Genomic DNA, 15,909 nt, shown 5'->3' on the forward strand with positions numbered 1-15,909 from the left:
TCTCAACAGGCTGTGATTGGGAGTCCCATAGGGCGGCGCACAATTGACACAGCGTCATTAGGGTTTGGCTGGGGTCATTGTAAATAAGAATTTGTTCTTAACTGACTTGCCTAGTTAAATATAAATAAAAGGAGGGCAAAGCTGTTAATCTTTTGCTTTATCCAACAGCAGTCTAATGGAAATTTGCAGTGCATGAACAATTTAATTTTGTGTAGAAAATAGTAAAAATGTAAGAAAAACCCTTGAATGAGTAGGTGTGTCCAAACCTGACTGGTACTGTATGTCTGTGACCAAATTTGAAATCAAATCCTCGTCTTGATTCTCCACAAGTGTGCACTGCGACACTTGATCGCATGGATTTATCAATGGGGGAAACTAACTCCAGCCAATGCTTACACCAATTCCTTTAAATCCATGACAGGGAATGTGCAACTGACCCTTCTGGAAAAGGGTGGAGAATCAGGATGCAGTCCATGTGTCCCTATTGACTCTTCTTGATGGCTTCTTGGGTTTTGTAGATCTGAAAAGACTGTAGAACTGAGAACACACCCCAACTTGCCAAGGCATGACAGTTTATGTCAAAGATTTGTTCATCTCTGGCTTAGCTACTGATTTTTTATATATTTTTTGCATTTTAACTCATTCAAAAGTATAATAAATGTACTAAAAGCATGTGTTTTTTATCCTTTATTTTACTAGGCAAGTTAATTAAGAACATAATCTTATTTACAATGACAGCCTAGGAACAGTGGGTTAACTGCCTTGTTCAGGGGAAGAATGACAGATATTTACCTTGTCAGCTCGGGGATTTGATCTAGCAACCTTTCAATTACTGGCTCAACACTTAACCACTAGGCTACCTGCCGCTTACTGTGATGTTATATTGAAAGTGCTTAGAAATACACTTTATAGAATATTTCATTTCTTGAAAATTGTATTTTGTTACTACCTCTTCTTTGTCTGGCTAATTATTCAATCAATCATTCATTACATTACATATATTTTAATTTGACCTTTATTTAACTAGGCAAGTCAGTTAAGAACAAATTCTTATTTTCAATGACGGCCTAGGAACAGTGGGTTAACTGCCTGTTCAGGGGCAGAACGACAGATTTGTACCTTGTCAGCTCTACCAACCTCTTTTATTTCTTAGCCTAAACATTTCACAACCCATTGGAATTTCTTACAAACATAATAGATTCCACATCACATAAACACAAAGATAAAACAGAAACAAAATATTTCAAAACCAATGCTTTTTTATTTATTTTGTTTTTAAATTACAATTTTTTAAGACGCTTGAAACATTGTGGTGGCGTCATTGCTTCTATAGCCTCTAAAAGAAGACTTTGAATAACCAAAGTGCTAGAATAGTTACATTTCAATGGCTTCACTCTGTTAGTAAGAATTGTACATCGAAAAAATTTGCTCAGTTGAAAACACATATCAAACAAAATTGACAAAATTGATAGTTCAACCATATCAAATTACCCTCTACCCCCTGATTGACATGTAAGATAGGATATATGATACAATACCCTAAATTGCTTCACTTGTCAAAAGAAATGAAGTCCTTTACATGGTTGTCATGTCCACAGCATAAACATCATCACACTAAGTCTGAGCCTTCACACCAGAATAACACCACACTTGAACTACATGGGCCTCTAGTCTAACCAATACAAAGAGAAGATCTAATGCAAAGTAATCGCCAATGAGCTATCAAAACAATGCTAGTTAGACACTGCATACAGATTCTCAAGCCTAAAAAGATCACACAATTTCAGAGTTCAACACAATTTATTTTATGCTTAAATAATCGTTTTGACCATCCAGTGTTTTTGTCATACATATGCTATCAAGAGTTACAATCAAAGAATGCCTTGTGTGTCCTTATGTGAGTAGATTAAACTTAAGGAAATACTTCCCAAAAAACCCCAAACCCTTGTCTTTAAAACCACAGCAGCCTTTATAAAAACCAATTGACACACTGCTAAAATGATTACAAACAGTCTCACAGCGTACAGCGACCTCTACACCTTATAGCCAATACACACAATACATTGATCATTTTACAGCGAGACAGTCTTCTAGCATATACATTCAGATTACTCCTTCCTCATAGCATTTATGATAAACCCTGCAGAAGCCGCCCTTCAGTTGTACATAGACAAACGGTAATCCTCAAGAAGCTATAGAACAAACTTTCTTCATACTGTTCCTCGTCCGAGACAAAAAAAACACTTACGTTTTTTCTTTTCTTCTAATTTCAAATATAAAACTGGTGACAAATGTTAAGGCTATAGTTGTACACAGATAAAGGGTTTTAATTCTAATTTTTAATACAGTGTTTTCAAACTTGTACAAATATTACTTAAAATAATGTGAAAGGCATGCATGAAAATATGAGTACTCTTGAAAGACTGCTTTTGCAGAATTAGATACATCCCCATTTTGGGAATCACTGAAATTTCCTCTGTTAAAATCAAACCAGCTTTTTTCATATACAAATGTTATACCTGCTATAATAATTAATTATACAACAACATGTGAAGTTCACTCAAATCTTGAACCATTTTGATAATCATGTTGAAAGCACTTGTAAAGTTCTCTCCTCTGCATTATCATCTTGTAACTCATCATTTTAGAATTGTACAGATTGTAATTTCTATACAGAACAAAGTCTTGTTATTTTCAGGTTTATAAAAAGGAAAACAAAAACCCCAGCAATTTACAACCTGACATTTATGGGTCCAAGAAAAAAAATATAAGGCGAGTGTTGGAGGTGGATCAGAAGTGATCCTCTTGTTTTTGTGGAATTTTGTTGAGTTTCTTTCTCCTACTATTAGAATTGAGCTTTTGTGCCATCTTTGGTCACAGGGAAGTGTATGTTCAGTTGCACCTGTGGTTTTTCTGTAATGGAGTCCTTTTTCGGTCTCACCACAAGGATCCTCAAAAGCTCTCATGACACCAATGGCACGTTACGAGTCACAAACAGGAAGCATAATTCTTCTGGTCCATAGACCACAGGAAGTGAGAGCTGTACAATTAGAATTCAGATTCCATGGTGAGAACCTTCCAGATCCCTCAATTGACAGGGAGTGAGTTTTTCATGCTCATGCTAAAATCAGACGGGTCAAGTTCTTCACGCTTGAAAACCACATGATGGAAGTATTGGCTGAAATGTCCTATTTTCCTTTAGTTTCTAGTTGTGTGTAACTTTCTGCCATGGAGACCTGAAAAATAAGAAAAATAGGTTGAGTCCCTTAGCTATTACTAATTCTGATTACTTGATAGATGTAATACCACTACATCATAGCATCTGAATTTTATGTTCCATTTTGCTAGCTACCCACACATTTACTGGAGCAATCATTCCATCGATGACGCTAGAGAGCATCAAGAAGTCTGTTGGGCCACGGGTTGTCATGGTCACCCTGGTTGTCATGGACACCACCAGCTGAGCCAGAGATCATGAGAGTGCCACTACTATTTTTTTATTCAGGTTTGCTTAAACTGAATATTTCACTGATGCATATAGCTAGCAACACCTTTCAGGTATTAACAGTAACCAATCAGATAGTGACCTCTCTTTGATGCAATTCCCACACGATAGTACTGTCTATGAGCTGGCCTTTGTGGGGATTTAGTGGATAGAGAGAGACAGACAGAGAGTGTCTGTGTGACCATATATGCTGAGGTGTGTTTTGAGCATTATCCATGGTCCCTTTGTGACTAGTCACCCAACCAGCTGATGTAACCAGCTGATGTAACCAGAATCAAAACAGACAAGAGTCAGGCTTTCAGTTTGAAACATAAAGGTTTGCTTGGAGTAGAATGAAATACGTGAATCATCAGGACAGGAGAGTACAGTGGACAACATTGCAGAAGAGAACAAGTACAGTATAGTGAAATGGAGCAGAGCTGCACCAAGTTTAAACATGTATATGGAATGGAACAGAAAACATTGAGCACACCACTGAACAGTGACAGGGGATAGACATGAATGAGTTTATTAGGGAAGTGGTCGGGTAAAGCACTCTATTTGGTAAAGTACCTGGTGGAGCACAGCTAGCCCTACGAGTGAAGCTTCTTTTCTCCCAACCTCTCCTCCTTCCTCCTGCTTTTAGCTCCATCTCCTTGCTGCAACACACACACACACACACACACACACACACACACACACACACACACACACACACACACACACACACACACACACACACACACACACACACACACACACACACACACACACACACACACACACACACACACACACACACACACACACACACACACACACACACACACACACACACACACACACACACACACACACACGAGTGAGATGAGGCCAAGCAGTAACCCAACACAGCAACCTGAAAACCACAACCCGAGTGCAGCTAGACCAGAGATAAGCAACATGTGAGATTATTTAATATTAGCAACTTGAAAACCACAACCTGAAAGCAGTAAACCAGACCACAGAGGAAAATGTTTGCATCACACACATACGCAGATAGCAAGATACCGTGAAATCACACACATACGCAGATAGCAAGATACCGTGAAATCACACACATACGCAGATAGCAAGATACCGTGAAATCACACACATACGCAGATAGCAAGATACCGTGAAATCACACACATACGCAGATAGCAAGATACCGTGAAATCACACAAAATTCTAAAGGCATAGTGAGTGTTTAAATTCAATAGCGGCAGAACTCGAATGTCGAATCCCACGACCACATCCTGAGTTAAGGTCCCCACCCGTTTTCTGTTCAGGCTCAGAACCCCAGAACCCCCTTGGGACAACCCTCTATGCGGCCTATTCTGTCGTCATGCCAACCTCTAGCTCCTCCTCCAGTGAGAAAGGGCAAGGCCAGAGGTCTCCTCGGTCCCACCTCCCCCTATCCCCGCCCTGGTCGTCAGGCATGGACACCCGCCTGATGACTTTTCTGATGACCTGGGAAAAGGGGAGGAGATAATGATCATGGTCAAGATGGAGAGCGTATGGCCGGGATACACACACAAACACAAGTGGATAGGGTTTAGGATGTTTTGGGAGGAGAATTTCGAGGATGCTTTGAGAAGGTGGGTATGATAATTCAGAGGTGTATTTTTAGGACGAGGGCAGAGGCAGATAGTTACTTTTCTAGTGATGATGTTACCGTCTTCATCGGTAAACTGTTCTTCTGTCACTGATTCGCCTGGAATATTCTTTGCCTGTTCTCCCTGTAAGTGCTCATGGTTAGGACTACAATCAAAACTGGTCCAAATTCACTTCAGCCAGTGTAACAGCAAACCACTAACACACTCTGCAGCAACAGCACCATCAAACTGCAAGCAAACCTCTAGAGACAGAATATTTTAGAATTCCCCAAGAGTTGTTGATTGAAACGATAGCAAAATGAATGTGGCATGTCCCTTTAAATGGCATCACAGAGGGAACAGTGAGACAAAATTATCCTTGATTGAAAACATGAAAGCAGGTTACCAGGCCAGGACACACTCGTACACACACACACACACTCGTACACACACTCGTACACACACACTCACACACACACTCGTACACACACACACACTCGTACACACACTCGTACACACACTCGTACACACACACACACACACACACACACACACACACACACACACACACACACACACACACACACACACACACACACACACACACACACACACACACACACACACACACACACACACACACACACACACACACACACACACACACACACACACTTCAAACAAACATTTCTGAAGTTTCCTTTTTCTCCCACTGATAGTTGTCAGTTAAGCGAGCCACACCAGTCCACTGCACACCAGAGGCAAAGCTAGGTTAACCATCTATAGCCAAACCTAAACCAAACCTTCACCCAGTCTCAGCAGGCTACCTTAAGAATGACCCGGCGCCGAAACACCCTGGTGGTGACGGTTTGTTCCTCATCAGTGCCAGACTCACTAAAACGCTGCTGAAGAGTGCAGGTAAAGCAACATTACAGACAGTGAGAAGGGGATATAGAAAACACACAAAAAAAAGCAGGCGAGAGAGAATTTGTTAGCGTCACACAATCCCAAGGTTCTTCTGACACCAGCAACAATAGACAATGGCACATCTGGAAAAAAGGGTGAAGTTAAATTTACAGTCAACCAGTTGATTTAAAAGAATGGACATCCAGTTCGTGTCACTGTGAAAAAAACAACAATGATGTACCCGATGAGCCGTATTCACTGTAGCAGACACACATTGTACAAAAACAGTTACAGTACATTATCTTGCATAGACATTGCAATTACCTGGACTTTCTTCTCAGACACAAGTACGCCTTCTTCCTTCCCATGTCCAGCTCTTCTGTTGGCTGAGTCCTGCGATAGAGGAAGTGACCCGTCATGAGGTGGTAGCTCCGTGTGATCGCCATTGTGCCTGGACCTCCCTGGCTCCCCTCTAGAGGAAGAGGTGGCGGAGTCACTGGAGTTCTCCTGGCTGTGGGGAGAGAATGGGAGAAAGAGTAAGGTTGAGACTTGGATTGAAACTCGGATGAATGGTTAAGGATTACAATTCGGAGAACATTGACTAAAATAAAGATCAATATTGAGAATAGGATGGGGTTGGTATCACATTTGTTGATCAAATAGTTTGTGATGAAGGCAGATTATGAAAAAAGACCAAAAGACCGAGGCGAAGATATTGAATCCCAGGTGTAGATGTACACAAAAGTGTATTTATCCTTAATCCATAGCAGTGATGGAATATATGTTTGTGTATACCTATTTTCCTGGCGGTCTAGCAGGTCTGAGCTCACACTGCGTCCGGGTGTGGGCGGCTCCACGTTGACGCTGAATGTCTCGCTGTGCCAACCTGGAAGTGAACACATGTCTTTTTCTGCCTGCTTCACCTGACTGAGAATCTCCTGAACCTTGGCCTCCGTCATTTCCTCGCCCTCCTCTTCCTCTGAGCCTTCCTTCAAATGAATATCCTCCAACAGCGACTTCAACTTGTCTTCTGTCATCTCATTTTCATCTCCATCCTTTTCCTCAGTGGAACCAGACACTCTCTGCTCTCCCAACGCCTCAGCCCCATTCTCTGGCTCCTTACCCCCCTCCAACACCATCTTATTATCCCCCTCTTTCACCACCTTAGCCCCCTCTTCCGCCACCTCAGCCCCATTCTCTCGCTCCTTACCCCCCTCCAACACCATCTTATTATCCCCCTCTTTCACCACCTTAGCCCCCTCTTCCGCCACCTCAGCCCCATTCTCTGGCTCCTTACCCCCCTCCAACACCATCTTATTATCCCCCTCTTCTACCACTTTATCCCCGTTTTCCTCCATCTCACCTGCCTCTACCACTTCCTCACCATCTCCCTTCACGACCTCCTCAGCCCCTGCCCGTCTGCTGTCCTGCTGTGCTTGCCATGGCGATGATGGGGAGGACAAAGATGATGAGAAGAAGGAGACTTGCTTTTTGACCTCTTTTTCTACTTCACACTGTTCAGGGGAAGCGAATGACATCTGTTGGAGGCTTATGTCCACTTCCTTTTTCTCTTCTTCCACTATCAGCACCTGGTCACCTTCAGCCATTCCTGTGTTGGTGGCAGCGGTGGGATCTAAGTCAAGGGTGGGAATGTACAGGGACAGCTCATAGGGTCTAGAAGGGCTCCTAGTGGAGGAGTCAGGCTCCATGTGGTCGGCCCAGGACTCGGACTGGGTGAGGATGAAGATAGGAGGGTCTGGCTTGAGCTGGACAGGGGAAGGTTCGGGGTCAATGGTGAGGGTAGGGGGTTCAGAGTAGAGCTCTGTGAAGGAAGGGTCAGAGTGCAGTTGGGCTGGGGACTGCAGCTCCGCTAGGATGCAGTGATAATCTGTTGGGAGATGATATACTCACATGGACGCACATGACACAAGGAATCCCACATAAACCACACACCACATGGACTGAGTGACATGGACAAAGGAACAGAGACTGACTATAGAGCATGCAACAAAACACCCACTAATTATGGTGACCCTCAGAGGGGACACTGGTCTCCTGAATCATCAGCACAATATGCAGCACTTTTGATTCACTTGAGAACGACCTTAGAGAAACCCAACGTAAAAATGGTATAAAACAAATCATACTTACACTGACAAAAACAATAAATACGTATGTCTGTCACAGCTTTTAACAGTTTTATGACAAGATAGTTTTGTTATTTAAAGGGATGGGTTCATATGCAGCCATTGAGATGGGATAAGAAAACAAAACAGAAATAAGTAAGGAATGGTAGAAATGTCCATATGTGTGATGAGTGGGTTTTTATGAGTTAACAGTTGAGCGGGTGTTTAGTCATGCTCACACAGAAAAGACGAAAGACGACAGGAGGGGGCTTCGATGAAGATTTCTAGAGTAGAGGGGTCGATGTGAACCCAAGAGGGAGGTGCAGAAGGAGAAGGTACGGGGGGGACGCAGGGATATTGACACACAGGACAGGAGGGCAGGGAACAGATGAGAGGGGGGGAAGGGTCAGGACTAGGGCAGTGAGACCCTGCAGGTGATATTAGGGGGAGGACAGGGTGGGACAAAGTGGGAAATGGCGTTTCTAAGGATTCAAGACTGTGGGACTGGCATAGGGTCACATAGGGAGACAGCTGGGGGGAGGGAGAAGAAGAGAGGTCTTTGGCATCTCCTGTGGGTTTAAGACTTGGTGACTGAGGAGGAGATGAAGGAGTCAGCTGGGGTATGGGAGTAGAGGACAGGTGTGTGGGTTGACTGGGGTCCCCAGTGGGTTGAAAACTTGGTGACTGGGGGATGAGAAGGAAACATGGGAGAGGAGAGGGAGCTGGATTGGGTGGTGGGGATGGGGGTAAAGGTGTGAGGTCCATGAGTGAGACAGAGGATTCATAACTTGGGGATCAGCGGTGTGGGAAGAGTAAGGGAGAGAGGTGTGGGAAGAGTAAGGGAGAGAGGTGTGGGAAGAGTATGGGAGAGAGGTGTGGGAAGAGTAAGGGAGAGAGGTGTGGGAAGAGTAAGGGAGAGAGGTGTGGAGGTCTGTAAGACCAAGAATGAATCAGGGTTTCGGGAAATATTCTTAATCGAGGGCGACACTGTAATTGCAGAGGTGGAGGCGCTCTCATGAACAACAAAGCATGCTACTGGTGAGGACACACGACGATAAAAGAGAAACAAAAGACACAAAAAAGCTAACAAAATACAAACATGTATTAGCAAGACAAGACAAAGATGAATGAGAGGACAGAGAGATGATTTTGATGAGGTGGCAGGGAAGGGGATGGGGAAGTGCAGAGATGACGGCACAACACTCTTAATAAGCCGTTAGGAGCTGTTATAAGCTGCCCTGGAGATTGGGCTGTGGAGATGGACGAGCGTGTAAGAGGAGGAAAGTAGTCTGGTTTCACAGAGGACGAAGCTCTGTCATTCTATCCGGGGAGGGCTCAGAGGAACTGGAGGTAGACAGATTAGAGAACTAGACAGATCTAGAGCTATAGATGAACAAAGTACAACAGACTGTCTGTTGAGTCTATGGCTACTCCATGCATTAGGGAACAACGGGGTTTATACAGTAGTGTCCTGTTGAAGGTACAAGGTAATCAGGTGAAAGCAGTGTGTTACAGCATGCAACTGGTTAGCATTATGGATAGTTTTAGTGTTTGTCATCAATTAATCTTACAAAACCCTTGGAGCACAAATGCAATTAGATTTTAGGAGGGCTTAAATCATATAAAAGGTCATGTCAATCAAGACCTCTAGAAAATCTTTGGGTTTAAACATGCTATTCTCATCATCAGGGTTGGCTGGTGTCAATTTAATAGGAACCCAGACATTTCAGAAAGTGAATTAAAATACATTTCCTGAATTGACGAAGTTAAAAGTGAACCCATGGGACTCTGCATGCTGACATTTCCTCACACTCATTTGAGTGTCAGAAAATGGTTAGACCGAAACGGACAAATAAAAGCCGAAAGCGAAGGGTCAGACATCAGCCGGTCTAAGATAGGGTACTGTAGTCTCCATAGGCAAATTGCATTCAATAGTATAGCCAGGCAATTTGTTCTTATTTTTGCTGCAGTTGTATGGCAAAAACAAAAGAGGTAGCAGGAGAGGTAAGAGGTCAGCTAGATGGAGCTAAACTTTACCATCAGCCTGATCCAGGTAAACAGCGTTATCATCGGCAAAACTTCTCGTGCCTGAAATGTTACCATAGTCAAATATCGGCCCCTCCAGTAAAGTCACAATATCCATCCGATTGACTTTGGTCAGCACTCCAGTTAAGGCATCCGCTGTGAGGAAAACAGACCATAGAAAGTCAGTCCAACAAAGACAAGACACTGTTTGTTGTACAATATGACAGTTGTCTGAACAATATGCACTGTTCCTTAACCCAGATGTTGTCATTGTCATAACTCTTGCAAGGTAAATCATTTACAATCACACTGCAGTGTGGGAAGGTGAAAAAGGGTTGCCGTATTCGTCTCTTCTACAAGGAGACTGGGCCAAATGTTATTTTCCTGTACTAAACATTATGTCCTTAGTAGGAGCATGAACATAATATGCGACTTCATATTAAGCTGAATGACAGCTGCATTAGGAATCTTAACAAACATAGAAGCCATTCTGCTTCTACATAAGTCCTTTCAATGTCATTCAGTATGAAATATTCACAGACACGAAGAGAGGGAAAGACAGGGAGTTCAGAATGAGAGAGGGATGAGAGAGAAAAAAAAATACAGTAGCGAGGTACTCTGTAGTATTTATTTTACCTTATTTAACTAGGCAAGTTTGTTAAAGAACAAATTCTTATTTTCAATTACGGCCTAGGAACAGTGGGTTAACGGCCTGTTCAGGGGTAGAACGACAGATTTGTACTTTGTCAGCTTGGGGATTTAAACTTGCAACCTTTCAGTTACTAGTCCAACGCTCTAACCACTAGGCTACCCTGCCGCCCACTAGTACATAATCATAATCATAATCGCGAGACGTGATAGAAGAGAAAGCCATATTGGGTAAAAATATATTTGGGAGAAGGAGAGACACTCACTCGTTGCGTTTTTACCGTCCCGGGTGACCCATTTCTTTAGCAGCATGAAGCTCTGCGCTGTCAGGGAGTTGGGGTTCTCCACTCGGATGTGGTTGATCTCGTCGACAGAAAAGTTCATTTCCCGAGCCAGCTCTGCAAACGCATCCAAAATCATCACATCACAACAGTTCAGTTTTAGGATTTAGTCTAGTCTTAGTCATTTTGACTCAAATATCATGATTGTTTTACTGCAGTGGGCTAAATCAGTGTAACAGAGTGTTTTTTTGGTAGTCTTAAACAAATCACTTTGAAACAAAAGTGTACAACTCACACACATGGTTAAGGACTTTAAAAAAAGAAGACACCTACCTATACCATGTCAGATATAGTTGAAATGTATTCAATTGTTTGTTTGCATCCCAATATTACACTTTATATACATCAAAGACTGAAATATATATATTTTTAAAGCTTTGACATAGAAACGGGATTTTCTGCATTTAAAAAAATCATGTTTATGAATTATGAAATTAAGAACAATATTCTTTATTAAAAAATATGTGTTATATTTTTATTATAAGCATTCCACCCATGAGGCCACTAGAGGGCGATTTGGTCATTTGACTGTAGGAAATATTTTTTGTAATTTTAATAATTATTTGGTTGCTTTCAAAATGACGAAAACAGTAGGCCATTTTAGTCATCTAAATGCCCTTTCATTTTAGTCACATCACATTTGTATTGCGTTATTAACCTATAGTAAACATAAGTCACTGACATGTGCACAACCATACACTTGAGTATACAAAACATTAAGAACACCTGCTCTTGAGCAAGGCACTTTCCTCCAGGTGCACCATACCACTATGACTGACCCTAATGTTTGGTGTATTCAGTGTACATATATATCCTTGTCCTACCAACATGTTTTTCTGCATAACATCCTATTCTCTTCCCAAAAGCAGAAATATGACAAACACATATAACAACATATAATAATGATCTGGCCATTTAAATTCCTAATTCAGCCCACATAGATACTGCAAATCACATACAAAACAAACACACACATACAAATGCAGAGAGGGAGAGAAAGAGAAACACAATCACCAGGTGGTGCAAGGTTTTTGCGAAGCATTACAACCTGTAATTTAAATAGATTTGGATTTCATGTAATGGACAAACACAAAATAGTCCAAATTGGTGAAGTGAAATGGAAAAAAATTATGGTTTCAAAAATATATAATAATAATTAAAATGGAAAAGTGGTGCATGCATATGTACTCACACCCTTTGCAACCAATTACCTTCAGAAGTCACATAATCAGTTAAATAAAGTCCACCTGTGTGCAATCTAAGTGTCACATGATCTCAGTATATATACACCTGTTCTGAAAGGCCCGAGAGTCTGCAACACCACAAAGCAAGGGGCACCACCAAGCAAGCGGCACCATGAAGACCAAGGCGCTCTCCAAACAGGTCAGGGACAAAGTTGTGGAGAAGTACAGATCAGGGTTGGGTTAGAAAAATAATCCCCAAACTTTGAACATCCCACGGAGCATCCTTAAATCCATTGTAAAAAAATGGTAAGAATATTGCACCACAACAAACCTGCCAAGAGAGGGCAGCCCACCAAAACTCATGGACCAGGCAAGGAGGGCATTAATCAGAAAGGCAACAAAGAGACCAAAGATAACCCCGAAGGAGCTGCAAAGCTCTACAGCGGAGATTGGAGTATCTGTCCATAGGACCACTTTAAGCCCTACACTCCACAGAGCTGGGCATAACGGAAGAATGGCCAGAAAAAAGCCATTGCTTAAAGAAAAGAACAAGCAAACATGTTTGGTGTTTGTCAAAAGGCATGTGGGAGACTCCCCCAAACATATGGAATAAGGTACTCTGGTCAGATGAGACTAACATTTAGCTTTTTGGTCATCGAGGAAAACGCTATGTCTGGTGCAAACCCAACATGTCTTATCATCTCGAGAATACCATCGCAGTGGTTAAGGGCATTGTGCTGCAGCGCTAGCTGTTCCACCAGAGACTCTGGGTTCGCGCCCAGGCTCTGTCGTAACCGGCCGCGACCGGGAGGTCCGTGGGGCGACGCACAATTGGCCTAGTGTCGCCCGGGTTAGGGAGGGGTTGGCTGGTAGGGATATCCTTGTCTCATCGTGCACCAGCGACTCCTGTGGCGGGACGGGCGCAGTGCGCGCTAACCAAGGTTGCCAGGTGCATGGTGTTTCCTCCGACACATTGGTGCGGCTGGCTTCCGGGTTGGATGCGCGCTGTGTTAAGAAGCAGTGCGGCTTGGTTGGGTTGTGTATCGGAGGAATTTTAACCTTCGTCTCTCCCGTGCCCGTACGGGAGTTGTAGCAATGAGACAAGATGGTAGCTACTAAACAATTGTATACCACGAAATTGGGGAGAAAACGCGGGGTAGAAAAAAAAATACCATCTCCACAGTGAAGCATGGTGGTGGCAGCATCATGTGGGGATGATTTTCATCGGCAGGGACTGGGAAGCTGATCAGAATTGAAGGAATGATGGATGGTGCTAAATACAGGGAAATTCTTGAGGCAAAACCTGTTTCAGTCTTCCAGAGATTTGAGACTGGGACGGAGGTTCACCTTCCAACAGGGCAATGACCCTAAGCATACTGGTAAAACAACACTTAAGCGGTTTAAGGGGAAAAAGGAACCCATCCAACTTGATGGAGCTGGAGCAGTTTTGTCTTAAAGAATAGGCAAAAATCCCAGTGGATAGATGTGCCAAGCTTATAGAGACATACCCCAAGACAATGCAGCTGTAATTTCTGCAAAAGGTGGCTCTACAAAGTATTGACTTTGGGGGGTGAATAGTTATGTACGCTCAAGTTCTGTTTTCTTTGGCTTATTTCTAGTTTGTTTCACAATAAAATATATTTTGTATCTTCAAAGTAGTAGGCATGTTGTGTAAATCAAACTATACAAAAAATTCAAAAATACATTTTAATTCCAGGTTGTAAGTCAACAAATTAGAAAAAATGCCAAGGGGTTGAATACTTTCGCAAGCCACTGTATGGGTTGCACCTGTTACTCGGTCGCATCATTGTCATTGTTATCAACGTTCCACAGACGTCGCAGCCACATTGATGTCCAAAAGTAGAACGAGGGCTAATGATTTTGAATGGGAGCTAATGACAGTTTCGCACAGTGATGTAGTCAAGTCTGAATCAAGTCCCAAGTCCCCTGTGCTCGAGTCCAAGTCCGAGTCCCAGTGCTCGATTCCTGGTCCAAGTGCTCAAGTCTGAGTCACTAGGTCCACATTAACTCAAAATGAAGTTATTCACCCAGTCAGATGTAGAGTATTGGCAAGAGGAATGTTGTCAATAAATAGTTTGATGTCCCTTTTCCTTTCTTTTGATGTCCCTTTGATGAGATTTACCAAATGTTACTTTGCATATAGGCTACTAGTAATGTTACCAGGGCTACGTTCAGCTGCAAAACGTTCTCGAACGTTACAGTTAGAAATCCCATGAATAGAGCCGACATTATTCCTTATTCAACATGTCAGAGGCATGTTTGTTCTACATAGTATATTTCTATCTGAACTTTTCAAAATGTTGTGTGCTGCTGAACACGCGGCAGGTTTTTAATGAGGGAACATGACTGAACAAGGTGTAGCCTAAACCAATGGTAAACGGTCCGGTCTACAAGTAACCTAGTTTTAGAAGAGCCTGGGATGTAAAATGCTGCCCGCCAATGCACAATAGAAAGAAAGGAAATTTGCGCCACTATTATGGGTCTTATCTTTTGAGAGGTAATGCTTGAATCAAGCCATTTTCACTGAGGAAAAGAGGGAGACTTGGCTACAGATCTTGGCTATGAAATGCAGTGACACAGTGGGATTTAAAAATAAAATGTAACCTTTATTTAACTAGGCAAATCAGTTAAGAACAAATTCTTATTTACAATGACAGCCTACCAGGGAACAGTGGGTTAACTGCCTTGTTCAGGGCAGAACAAAATATTTTTTCCTTGTCAGTTCAGGGATTCAATCCAGCAACCTTTCGGTTACTGGCCCAATAGTCAAACCACTAGGCTACCTGCAACCCCAGTGGGAGGGTTTAGCAAGACTACAAATTCAAACAACTCAATGCTGCAAATGTTTTTAATTTCAGGAAAGCAGCTTGTGTTTCTTAACCAGGCAAAGGGTAGCTAACTAGAAGGCCAAACTGGTCTCAGAGCATCTCGTATTATTCTGTATGTAAATCCGGGACACTCCATTTAGTATGATATGTTACATTTCGTATGGGATGTATTCATTTGTGGATGTACATCACCAAGTTCGTATGACATGTTACAAATTACAATTTGCATTATATGTTACGAATGTACAAGACGTGCAATATTTTACTAATTTGCAAAACGTACTATGTTACTAATTTGCTAAACGTATTTTACGAAGTCTAGTTAGGTGGCTAACGTTAGCTAGGCTAGGGGTTATGGTTAAGGTTAAGTTTAGGAGTTTGGCTAAAGGCTACGTGGAAGGGTTTGCAAATATGCTAAGTAGTTGCAAAGTAGATAAAAAGTAGTAAGCCATAGAAAAGTTGCTAATTAGCTACAATTGTCCCCGATGAGATTCAAACTCACAACCTCTGGGTTACTAGACGTTTGCGTTATACGCCCACCCACCCTGACCAATGACCCATAAGTAACCATCTGTCTTATGTAACCATACCAAACACAGGGTTGGGTAGCTTACTTTCTAAATGTAATCTGTTACAGTTGCTAGTTACATGTCCAAAGTTAGGGTAATCCAAAAGTTACCCAAACTCAGTAAAGTAATCTGATTATATTCAGTTACTTTAAGATTATTTT

General features: G+C 42.3%; 1 protein-coding gene across 34 annotated transcripts in view; it reads right to left on the bottom strand.

Annotated features, from left to right (window-relative positions):
- Positions 1–1,239: 1,239 nt before the first annotated feature.
- LOC124038294 (ankyrin-3-like) overlaps positions 1,240–15,909 on the bottom strand; it is a 147,658-nt gene continuing 132,988 nt past the window's right edge. For 27 of the 34 annotated variants that reach the window (XM_046353986.1, XM_046353994.1, XM_046353991.1 and 24 more), the window contains 10 exons: positions 11,072–11,203; positions 10,170–10,313; positions 7,370–7,894; positions 6,802–6,892; positions 6,331–6,517; positions 5,928–6,005; positions 5,161–5,244; positions 4,859–4,975; positions 4,058–4,143; positions 1,240–3,236 (listed from right to left, as the gene is read on the bottom strand). In XM_046353986.1, the coding sequence (XP_046209942.1) occupies positions 4,078–4,143; positions 4,859–4,975; positions 5,161–5,244; positions 5,928–6,005; positions 6,331–6,517; positions 6,802–6,892; positions 7,370–7,894; positions 10,170–10,313; positions 11,072–11,203 (1,424 nt within the window). In that variant the 3' untranslated portion in view covers positions 1,240–3,236; positions 4,058–4,077. The remainder of the gene's footprint in view (positions 3,237–4,057; positions 4,144–4,858; positions 4,976–5,160; positions 5,245–5,927; positions 6,006–6,330; positions 6,518–6,801; positions 6,893–7,369; positions 7,895–10,169; positions 10,314–11,071; positions 11,204–15,909) is intronic. The other 7 variants (XM_046353997.1, XM_046354004.1, XM_046353981.1 and 4 more) reach the window with 6 other exon arrangements.

The sequence above is a fragment of the Oncorhynchus gorbuscha genome, linkage group LG06 (assembly GCF_021184085.1).
Source record: "Oncorhynchus gorbuscha isolate QuinsamMale2020 ecotype Even-year linkage group LG06, OgorEven_v1.0, whole genome shotgun sequence".
Classification (NCBI taxonomy): Eukaryota; Metazoa; Chordata; class Actinopteri; order Salmoniformes; family Salmonidae; genus Oncorhynchus; species Oncorhynchus gorbuscha.